Here is an 11,169-nt window from a genome sequence, read left to right as displayed (position 1 = left end):
TCCTTTGTAAAAACCCTTTATTGTTGCAGAGGAGACACTGTATTTTTAATGCAGGACACTACAGAAACCATAGTGGATATGGGTTGAGGCTGTTCCTATGCAGCTTCTATGCTGAGTCGGGAAGGGAGCCAACAGGAGGACCTTGCAGACGAGAGGAGAAAAGGAAGCAGGAGCACAGACTCTGGGACCGCCTCGGGGACCGTGTCTTAATGATGCAATCCGCGGTCCAGGAGTAGAGTGCTAAAGACAAAAATAAATAAATAAAACTTTAAATCACACCTTTGTCCTACAAAATGCCCACTGTCCCACCCACTGAGGAAACAAGGGCTGGCCAGCTTCAGGGGAGGAACAAAGCTGAGCTCTCAGTGGTCCCTGGAGCCTTTTGGGACCAGAGAACTAACTGTTGGCTGCAGGTGCTTTCCCCTTCCCTGAACTGCTAATCTCCGTGTCTGTCTGTCTGTCTGTCTGTCTGACCGGTTTATATCACCCAGCACTCCCAGGAGGCTGGTGCAGACACAGCCCACCCACAGCAACCCGTCCTCCCCTCCTTCACCCAGCTCTTGGTCTTGGAAGGCAGGCTCTGAATGGCTTCTCTTCAGCAGCTTCACATGAATGAAATAAAATGATGTAGTCATCTGTGTTGACCACGTCCTCTAATCGACTTTAAATGCTAGCCCCTGGGGACTCTATGCCCTGTTGATGCGGCACCTGACAGGCTTAGAACACCGTCGGTGGTGAGATTAAGAAAGCTACAATTACTGAAATCCCTCTGAAAGAGCTTGGACTCGCCTGCAAATATTAAAAGGAGATTTCCACAATGCACTTGCTTTTACCATTTGTATGAAATACTATGGCAAAATCGCACAGTAATTATCTTTACAGTCAGTGCATAACGCCAGAGGAGAGTATATCACCCAGATATAGCTACCCGCATAATTATCTGGCCATCGGCAGGACTGAAATAGCCATCTAATGAGAGCAAAATGATATGGTGTGCACCGTGTAATCAGCCAGTTACAGTTATTACAGCCCTTATGCCCTCTCGCCCAACAGCAAAGGGGACCAGACCCTGGTCCTAGGGAGTTGTGAACAGGTGGTATCAAGAGTCAGCTTCTTGGGTCTCAGACTGGCCACCCTGAGGCTGTGACTGAATTCCCAGAGTGAGGGGAGAGAGGCAGGAGGCCATGCAGGGTTGCAGAGGCTCCCAGATTCTTGCTCCCTCCTCTCTTCTCTTTAGAAACCAGCAAAAAGGAAGGCATCAGCTGAGCTGCCTTTGCCATGTGTGGGTAGATGGTGTCAAGACAGAAGCTCTGTGTTTTGACTAGACTTCCCTGAGGAGCTTTCACACTGGTGGACAAGTGAGGAGTGTCTCAGCCCACTCAGTCCTGAGGTCTGACCTAGATGGCTTTCGGCAGTCAGATAAAGGCCAGCCAGGGGACACATAAGGACACTCTCTACCCTCCCTTCCCAACACCCAGCTCCCAGACTGGAAGAACCATAATACAGATGACTCTCTGTGTGCCGGGAACCATTATAAAGGCTTTGTCTATAAAACCACCACCCTGGGCAATTTTATCACCACATTTATATTCCAAACGGGGAAACTAAGGCACAGCATTAAGTCACTTGGCCAAGGAAACACAGCTAGAGAAACGCAGGCCCAGGACTGAGTTTAGATTATGTTCTAATACATCCTGCTGCTCCAAGGGGCTGAGATATGGTTTCTGGCTGTTGCCACAGACTTTTGACATCTCTGAATTTCTTCCTAAATCGCAAGTGTACCTGACTGCATCCTAAGCAGTTTACATCTCAGCTTAGTTCAGCCTACGTGGGAGGCAAACACTTCATCTGTGAATAATCAGACCTATAGTGAATGAAAGATGATCATGAGAAGACAGTGTCCAGAACAACAGAGAAGCCCCACAGGATTCCTCTCCCTGTCTCCTACCACTGGCTCTGTCTGCTCAGTAATCATCGGAGTCCATGACATCGGAAAAAGAGATGAAAGAACACAGTGGGGATAAACACAGCATGAGTATGTCTAAGTATGTGCCCAGCTCTTGGTGTACTGTTCATAAATCTGTGCTTTACGGCAAAGGTGTGTGCATCATAGCATCTCTGAAACCACATCAGACACCTCCCTCTCCCCGTCCCCTCCCTCTCCACCTGATAGTACTTACCTTTTCTGCACTGGGGGGCCTATTTGAGGATGCCAAAGCTGGGGGTGTTCTCTTCAATCACGTCAGTGGGAGTGTCTGCGGTGAATGAAGCAAGCAGTGTAGTTAGGAAGGATTCTTCTGAATATGGGCTGGCTATGACAGACAGCTCTGAAAGACAGAACTGGGAGAATTCGGGGTAGGCAGAGCCTTCTGTCCCTCTCTCAGCCAAGCTGCTCAGGGAAGGAGCTGATCCTGGTGACTGTAGATCTGAGTTGACTGAGAAAGAAAGGGCCATAGACACTCAGTACAACTGAGAAAAATCTCATCTTCCTCTCTGGTGACAAACTGGGAGGCACTTCTGGCATATCCTTAGGCAGTACCCAGACCCTTCTCGGGGTGTACCCTACCTGGCTGGCTGTCCCTCTTGCCCATAAGTCCCACAAAGAAGTCGTGCATGTCACCTGAAAGAAAAGGCCAGTATTGTCAACATGTATGCCAAGACTTCTGAACCTGGAATACTGGTTTCCTGTCACCAACTCTGCCCTCCATCCAAACCAGGTCTATGTAGGCTAGGCTGCCCTGGAACTTGCCATATAACCCAGGCTAGCCTTGCATTCTCCATTTCTCCTTAACCTCCTGAGTTCTGGAATTACAAAGCACCGCGGTCTCTGGCTCATCTTTATCTCATCAGAGCCTGTACTCCGCAGCTAGCAGGTCTGTTCTCTCTCTCTCTCTCTCTCTCTCTCTCTCTCTCTCTCTCTCTCTCTCTCTGCCCATTTTCCCTTTCCAACCCCCACCCCACACACGCTCACACACACACACACACACACACATTTCATTCCTTACCAACCACAGCAGGTGCTGGCTTAGCATCTTTGCGACCAGGAGAGCCTCTTAGTTCCCAGTGACCAGCCAGCCAGGGGACGGTCTCCCATGCCCCCACACCTGCTTTTTCCTTGTTCCTCCTGCTGTCTCCCACTCAGAAAGGCTGGCTAAGCGATTGCAGCTGGCATATTGTCTACACCAGCTGGGACGAAGCCGGCCAAAACTGCCCATCGGCCCCACCCATGCCCATGGAACGTTGGACAAATGGTCAGCACAGATGGGGAAGAAGCTACTCACGTTTCTGTGGAAGTGATGTCTCCTTCGGTCCTGTGAAGGCAAGCACACGTGTGTAAATGGAAACAGAGAGGAATTCAAATCACTGTCCCCATTAACTAGGACACCTCCATCTCCCTCCCCACAAAGGGGTTTCCCGGGCTAATCTAATCTTCAGAACGCTGGCCCCTTGCCCCTTGCCCCGCCCCTTCTATCTCCAGAGCCTCCTCCTACCCACGCTGGCCTTGCTCAGCACTTTAAGCAATCCTTCCAGAGAGACAGGGCGGCTGTCGTAGAGTCTCCGAAGCAGGGATGGAGGTAGCTGATAGAGATCAGAGTCCTTGTCGGGAAGAGGGGCAGAGAGACGAGGGATGAGGTACACACCCCACCCACTTGCTCTCGTCCAGCACAAAACAGCTTTATCCCAAACCAACCACAGCTGAATCCAAGACCCCATTTCCTTCAGGATTTCCTCTGGCTTACCCTGGAAGAGAAATGGGTGCATAAAGTGTGGCATGTGGGCCAGCAACAGCAGCGGCCAGCAGTACTGGGATCATGTTAGATATCCAATCTTACCTGAGACCTCCCGGACAGGACCTGAATCTGAATGGGACCCCGTGGTGCTGGTGTGCATGAAGTTTGGAGCCATGTGGAAGCTTCTGGGTCGCTGCCCTGCTGGCCTGATTGCCTAGGACTGACTTCCTGGGATGCTGATCACGCTATCTCCCAAGGTCAAGGGTGATTGTCTCCTGAAATCCCCACTGAGCTCTGCCACCTCTCAGTGACAAAGCCACAAGTTCAAAACCAGCTTGCTCACAGACACCATTAGTCCACTGAGTGAGCCATGAACTCACCACAGCCAAGAACGGGCTCATCACACTCAGCAGGCGTCCTCTAATCTGTACTCTTGGTCCTGAGGTCGGATGGCAGCAGTGGGCAGCCAGGGCACACATGAGAGAGACTCCCTACGGTGCGCAGCGTCTATGGACGATGCTCTCCCGGGCTTTTCACTGCCTCTCCCTTGTTTTCTGCTTTACATGTCTGCTTTCTCTCCCCTTTCCACCCTGGATCTAGAATTTCAGATTCCAGAGCCACTGCCCCGTAAGGCCACTGCATTATCCTCATTTCTTTTCTAGCAACTTGGGCACAGCAGAATTGGTGGGTACATGATATATACGCCATTAACTAGAGCCCAGAGAACTGCTGCTTCTGACTGGGTTAGGGGACGCTTGTCTTGGACCTCAGCTGTACCCCTCTCTGGAGTCCTGGCATCCTTGGGCTGCTGTGTACACCAGCACACACCCCAGATGATCCTCCCAGGTACCCACACACACGTTTGGCACCCAGTAACCTCATCTCACAGACCTTGGGGAGAGAGATGGTCTCTTTTGTTGGCCAAGAGAGGCAAAGGGGTTTTCTTGTTGCCCAAGGCACTGAAGCAAGCTTATCTGCAGAACCCAGACAGTCTTACCACCCTGACTCCACAGGGTCCAGCCTGTATCTGACACTTCCTGAACACTGGGCTTTGTTTGGATCTGGTGTGAGTGTTGCCCTCTGCACGTTTTCGTGTGTGTGTGTGTGTGTGTGTGTGTGTGTGTGTGTGCACTCAAGCTCATGTGCAATCTCTCTCTCTCTCTCTCTCTCTCTCTCTCTTTCTCTCTCTCTCTGCCCAGCACACAGTTTCCCAGAAGCCACTTTTTCCAAATTGTTCAAATACTCAGCCCCCCTCTGTAATGAGATGCTAAACAGACTGGAGCTGGAGAGGCAGCGAGGTTTCACACACTGAATGTGTAATAAGTCCCACCTGTAATCACCTTTAAAAGCGTTTGTACCGATGTAACTGCTGTCAACTCAAAACCCTGAGAAGACGTCCTCCCTAAGCCGACCTGACAAGGCCTATTCTTCTTCTTAGAGGAACTTTGGAAATCCAGGCTCACCCTGGCTTGCTTTTTTCGATTTCTGTTTTACATAGTCTGACTAAGCAGAGGCCAGAAGTAGGCAGGGGACAGGGAAGAAGGGGAAGGACACACCTGAGACTGCAAGAGGTGGGTAAGCAGGGGTCTGCATCTTGAATTAAAGAATACTTGTATGTGACAGTTTATATACATGTATATGTGTACATATATATGCACAAACTGCTCAGTTCATATAATGCTGAACAACATTTTTTAGGGTACACTTTATCTACCAGATATCCAAGACACAGAGGGATACCCTAGAGACAATGGATACAGGAGAGGACCAGAGATACAGAGAAGGTTAGAGACAAAATGTCCAACCCCACCAGCCCACCTTCTTCCCTCCAGACAGACAGACAGAACCCCAAGGTACTGGACTCTGTCAGGGGTCATCTTACCTTACTGAGCCTCCCTCCCTGCCCGCGTGGCTCCTCACACACAGCCCCAGAGGTCCAAGCCAAGCTGAGGGCAAGGACAGCTGCGAACAGCATGGCGCTCTTCATGGTGCCTGAAGGACAAAGCTGAGGAGGAGAGAAGACAGCCTGGAGGAAACACAGGAGACCTTCCTGACCAGCAGCTGGCTTCCACCATGTTTTTGTAGCCCCAGGCTCCCCTATCCAGGCCCTGATCTGAAGAGTGTTGGATGCACCTCTGGAAAGGGGGTGCAGCATTTTGGTTCAGCTTCTCCCCCGTTAAGCATCTCCCCAGGATCTGCCCCAACAATGAGCAATGGCATGGTTCTGAGATCTCCAGGTCCCAAGGATGGTAGACTTACAGGATATACAGCGGTCTGTTTCTTTAGTCAGCTCTGGAAGAGCCCCCCACCCCCACCCCCCAGATACTGATCTACAGCACTGCATTACCCAAGACTTATACAGAAACTTTCTGACCTGTCAGAATCAGTCTTGATTCTGGCCCCAGATGACAGGCATTAAAACTCTCCATCCTCCCGGGTTTCCTCATCTCCTTCCTGGTGCCCTGCTTGCCCATCAGACACTACCGTCTCCTTTATCCCCTCCTGACTGGCACCCCTTGTCCTTGGTGCCGGCTTCAGGCTACTGCACTGTCTTCCCTGAACCTACCTGTGGAGCTGGACAGCTGGCAGGATCGGGGCTGACTGATGCTGCTGCAGGGACAGAGAGAGACAAGAGTGCAGGGGCTCTGGAAGGTGGCAGGAACCAGTCCCAGCTCCCTGATAAAGGTTCTGGGAGGGTTTGGGGGAGCCAAGGGGAGGGGCTGAGAGTCACCAATCCCAGGGTGGCTGGAGGGGAGGAGGAAGGCTGGTAGGGGAGAGAATGCAGGCTGTAGTCACATATCCAGACACACGCGCACATGTACACACACACACACACACACACACACACACACACACACCAGGCCCAGCAGTCAGCTAGAGTTGTCCAGCAGCCCACTTTCCAGAGGCAGCCAAGGCAGGTGCTCTAAGGAATGCCGTATTGTGTGATTTCCCAGAAAGTCACATGTCAGGTCTAGCTCAGTAGGTGTGTCTCCTGGACCCCTTTCCCATAACTCATCAGCCCCTCTCCCTTTGAACCTCCAGGCTGACTACTAGCCTGGAATATCTCAGACAAGTGTCTCGGTCCCTGCCACCACCAAGACAACCCCACCTGAAGACTGGGGGTGAAGCTGGCTCCCTCTTCTTTTCTCCCAGTGGAAGCTCTTGTCTCCTGGTCCTCACCCCAAGGGAGATGCAGGCTTCTGCACTGAGACCCCCTACATCCCTCCTCCCTACCAGTGCTGTGCCTGCCCTCTTACCCCACCCCTCCTTCCTGACTGAACTGCTTCAGCTGCCCTGTACTGGAGTCCTGCCTGCCATCCCTCCTGCAGCGGTCTGAGAGAAGGAACAAACCCTGCCCGTCCTGCCCCCACCTTGCTCTGCTGTGCAACCTCATCTCTTTAACTGCCTCCTTTTCCCCTCAAAGCTCAGACATCTTCTTTTCTGACTCTTCCAGTCCTTCTTTACATCCCACACAGACGAAGGGGCTTTTCTCTAGGTTCCTTAGCCCAGGAGAGAGAGACAGAGTGAAGGAGAAAGAGCCAGTGTCAAAACTGGAACTCAGAGAGGGCTGGTCATGCACTTGTAAAGCAGCAAGTGGGACCTGGCCGTAGGGTTTAGATACTCACCAGGAGCTTAGATATGCAGCAGGCATTTGATTGTCCTCACCTCCACAATAGAAATAAAAATATACCCATTTCTCTGACTAGGAAACTGAGGTCAGGAGGTTCAGTGACACACTCCAGTACACAGTGCTACTAACTGTTGAAGAGCCATGATCTGGGCTCTTCTTACTCTAAATCTGTCACTGCTTTTACTGCATGGCACGTTGACCTTTGAGGGAGCCATGTGTCTGTTCTTCCAGAGGGCACAGAGGGCCATCTTTCTGAGTCTCAGAGATTTGGAAATGTCAACCCTATACATCCGGATGAGGAGAGTGTAGTGTGTGCCCCCTATTTGCCTTAAGCTCCTTCTCCAATCACCCCAGATTCCCCTACTTCTTTTCTCCAGCACTTACCATATCCCACGGCTGATATTTCACTCATTGTCTCTATCAAACGCACCAACTCTATTAAGCATCTCAAGGACAAGAATTTTGTCTGCTACCAAGGCCCTCGCCCCACAGTGTTGGGCACATCATAGATGCTCAATTAAAAAGTTTATGAAAAAAGAAGCCAGAGCCAAGGTTTTTGGATTTTGCTTTGGTTTTATTTTTTTAATTTCCACCCCAAACATCTGAATTGCTTATTGGGTCCCGAAGTCCTTTTTTCCACTTCACACACCCTGGGACTTGGGTCATAGTGATAAAGTCAGGCTGGATACACAGGGCCCCATGCTCACCCCAAATGTGGGCAGCAGCTGGGTACCAAGGTCTCTTTATGATATGAGAGGCTAATGGGCCTCGTTAAAAGCTTCTCATTACCCAGTTAATTGCAGGACAGCGTGGGCAAAGAACAGGGGCCGGCACCCAGAGTTTTAGATATCTGCCGAGGAGAATAGAAATGGGTTTACATTCGAATTGCATGACACATTCCTTAGAGAACTGTTTCTAATCCAGCCCTGGATTGCTCCCTCCTTCCTCCTCCTGTCCTCACCAACCTGGGGACAGAAGACCAAGCTGGGAAGGCCAAAGGAGTTGACTGTGCAAGAGCAGAGTCCAGAAGCTGAGGACCAAAAGCACGGTAGCCCCAGCACTGTCAGTCCCCCCTCCCCCCAACTCAGGCATCCCTGTCCCGAGCCCTGACATCAGGAAAGCTGAGCTTCAGCAAAGGTCTACCATGAATAATGTCCTTTGATGATGCTGGAGCTCACGGAGAATGGCAGGAGTCGAGGCTGGGGGGAGCTGATCACCCCTTGATCTCTGGGATTAGTGACGACTTGAAAGAGTGGATGCCACCCAAGCTAGCAGAGATGTAGGAGGAAGGCTGCAGAATGCCTGAGCAGCTTGGGGGGAGGGGTGCCCACAAATCATATGCAAACGACATGTAAAGTGCCTGTTGCAGCTACGGAGCACCCAGGAGTTCTACTGTTTCTCTACTCAGATGCTGTCACCATAGAGAAAACGATGCATAAAGTCGGGGTCCATAGCAGCAGGCACCCCCATCCCTGACCACACTGTAGGTGTGTCCCGTTGTCCATAGGAGAGACAGGTTAAACAGCCGCTTTCTAGGGCCCAAGCTCTTATGCACAAGATGACCCGCGCCTGTCCACCATGTGCACGGCTGTAGACTCCCTCGGTATCTGGAGAGACGCCGAGTTGAGAGTGGGGCTGGGCCGCTTGTGACAGAGAAGGACCAACCAATACCTCCATTCAAGAACTAGGAAGAGGCCCTGAGGGCAGGGAGAGGAAACTAAGCGTGGACTGTGTCCAAAGCCCTCAATAGCACCTCAGCGGGGGAGTCAGGGTGGTCCAGGATGCTTGTGGCCCTCTGAGGTTGAAGCAACCTGCACCTTGAGGGGGCTGAATGTGCTGAGCCAAAAGGCCTGGGTGGGGCCGGTTGCAGAATCCTGATCCCCGCAGCTCTTTCCACAGGGAAAATGGACCCAGGGCTCCAGAAGAAAGGAGAGAGGAGACAGAGGAGGCCAGGGAGGCGGGTCAGGGTGCGGAGCCCTCCCCATTCTTGAACTAGCATCCCTCAACGAGGAGGCTCAGAACCTACATAGCTCTCCCTGTCCCTGCCCCCACCCCGGGAGCTGGCAGCTCCCTCAGCTCTGGGAAAAGAAAAGCAGGATGGGGAGCAGCAGCTGCATTTTCTCCTGAAATTGCTTCTGAAAATGACCAGACACTTCACTGGGAGAGTGACGACAATTTGGGCCCTGGGAGCCGGAGCCGAGGCGAGGCGGAGAGCGGGGGCGATCCGGCGTGGGTCACCACCCGCTCCCAGCCAGACAAGATCTTCTGATTCTGAGAAGTCAAGGCTGGCGTTGTCATCTGGGGAGTGAGAGGCTAGACAGAGTCTGAGCTACCCCTCCTCCAGACCCAGACCCATCAGGACAGGTTCTAGCCTCGTGCTACCCAGGGCCCTTTGCAGCCCAGAGTAGGGTACGCCAAAGCTCAGGGCTTGGGCTCCGGGATAGAGAGATTAATCTGCAGGCAGGAAGGATAGTTAATCAGGTCTCCCCGCCAGCATGATTACTTGGGCCCGTGAGCTGCCTACCGATGGAGGCTACAAGGGACCCCAGCCCCAGAACTCAGCGAGCTCATAGCTCAGTGGAGGGGGGGTGGGGGGGGTGGGGAGTGTGTGTGTGCTGGAAGGGAGGGTGGAGAGTAGGAGACTTCCAGAGACAGGAACAACAGCAGCCCTTCCTAGCCTCTCCCTGGGTACAGATCTACATTTTACTGCTGTGTGCAGTGTGTTCCCCGGAAGACAGAACAGGGGGTGAGACAGGACAGTCTATGAGGAAAGAGAAATAAAGGACAGAGGGACAAGACATAAAGCAATAGCTTTCTACAAAACATTACATGCTAACACTGTCAAAGCCCACACAAGCAGGGACACGGCCTAAGAGTGATGACGGCTCGCTGGGAGGAAACAACAGAAGACAAGAAGGACAGAGTCAGTCCTAGAGATGAGCACATCTGAATCAGGGGATCTACCCCTGTCAAGGGCTCAACTGTGGGGCCACCTAGTCCCCAGAGGCACAGAGAGGAAGAGGGTTTCTGGGAGTGCTGCAGCCCATCTCTGGGACAGAGGCTGGTGGACATCCTGGGAGCAGTGTCCAGCATATTCCAGCATACTCCAGCTTACTTCAACTTGCTTCAACTTGCATAAACCTTGCAGCCTTAGGCTTATTTTCAGGCTTTGTCACTAAGGAGCCTAGTCTCCAACAAAGGCATCCTCAGGTCTTCCCTCCAGGGACACATTTAATGAACCGGCTCGTTGGCCACCTGCGACCTGAGCCCTATCCTAGACTCCTGCACCCCCACCCCGTGTCTCTAAACTCCAACAGAGCTCAGCCGGTCAAGGAGGCCAGAGACAATTCTCCTCCTTGTCTTTATTGTCTGTGATCTCTGGCTCCAGGGAGCATGAAGAACGCATGGCATGGGGAATCTGGACGGAGAATCTGAGCACTACTGTGTAAAAATCAAGAAATGGAGGAGATAAATAAGCATATGTATCTCAGTGAGGGAAGGCGGAAACTGGGGCCCACCAGCACTGCCCAGACCTTTTTGAACCACTCAATTTATTAACGGACAGCCGGGCTGAGGCTGGGAGTAAACTGCATTTGGGTACGATTTCTAGAAAGGTCCAGGGAGCAGGGAGGCCGTCTTCAGGGCTCTTCATCTCGAAACCCGCCTCACTGTCAGAAGAGCTAGACACACAGTTCTGCTCCAGAGGAAGAAGCTGCATCTCCAGGAGGCTCCAACCATCACCGTACAGTCACCTCCATGGAATTACTCCCCTTCTTCTTGCAGATCAGCTTTCCGTTCCCCTTCCCC

General features: G+C 52.1%; 2 protein-coding genes across 2 annotated transcripts in view; both read right to left on the bottom strand.

The window, feature by feature from the left end:
* On the bottom strand, nucleotides 1-6,478 carry Tac3 (tachykinin precursor 3). The gene is made up of 7 exons (XM_076920529.1): nucleotides 6,298-6,478; nucleotides 5,614-5,736; nucleotides 3,492-3,597; nucleotides 3,282-3,311; nucleotides 2,567-2,620; nucleotides 2,181-2,255; nucleotides 1-240 (listed from the first exon to the last, which is right to left on the bottom strand). Exons 2-6 carry the CDS (start codon nucleotides 5,716-5,718, stop codon nucleotides 2,200-2,202), a joined length of 351 nt encoding a protein of 116 aa, XP_076776644.1. The 5' UTR covers nucleotides 5,719-5,736; nucleotides 6,298-6,478; the 3' UTR covers nucleotides 1-240; nucleotides 2,181-2,199.
* Nucleotides 6,479-10,912: 4,434 nt separating this feature from the next.
* The window catches only part of Myo1a (myosin IA), a 17,503-nt gene continuing 17,246 nt past the window's right edge, over nucleotides 10,913-11,169 (bottom strand). Inside the window, exon 28 of the mRNA XM_076920508.1 lies at nucleotides 10,913-11,169. This exon is cut by the window's right edge and continues 57 nt beyond it. Within this exon, the coding sequence (XP_076776623.1) occupies nucleotides 11,100-11,169 (70 nt within the window). The 3' untranslated portion in view covers nucleotides 10,913-11,099.

This window comes from Arvicanthis niloticus, chromosome 22 (genome assembly GCF_011762505.2).
Source record: "Arvicanthis niloticus isolate mArvNil1 chromosome 22, mArvNil1.pat.X, whole genome shotgun sequence".
In the NCBI taxonomy this organism is placed as follows: domain Eukaryota; kingdom Metazoa; phylum Chordata; class Mammalia; order Rodentia; family Muridae; genus Arvicanthis; species Arvicanthis niloticus.
This window is presented reverse-complemented; position numbering and strand designations above follow the sequence as displayed.

What these genes read in the sequence shown, in the direction of transcription:
- Tac3 (XM_076920529.1), bottom strand. Translation starts at nt 5,718, where the DNA reads ATGAAGAGCGCCATGCTGTTCGCAGCTGTCCTTGCCCTCAGCTTGGCT. An exon ending in GACATCACTTCCACAGAAAC is followed by an intron (nt 2,621 to 3,281) that starts GTGAGTAGCTTC and finishes CTTTTCTTTCAG; the next exon opens with GTGACATGCACGACTTCTTT. An exon ending in CAAGAGGGACAGCCAGCCAG is followed by an intron (nt 2,256 to 2,566) that starts GTAGGGTACACC and finishes CATTCACCGCAG; the next exon opens with ACACTCCCACTGACGTGATT.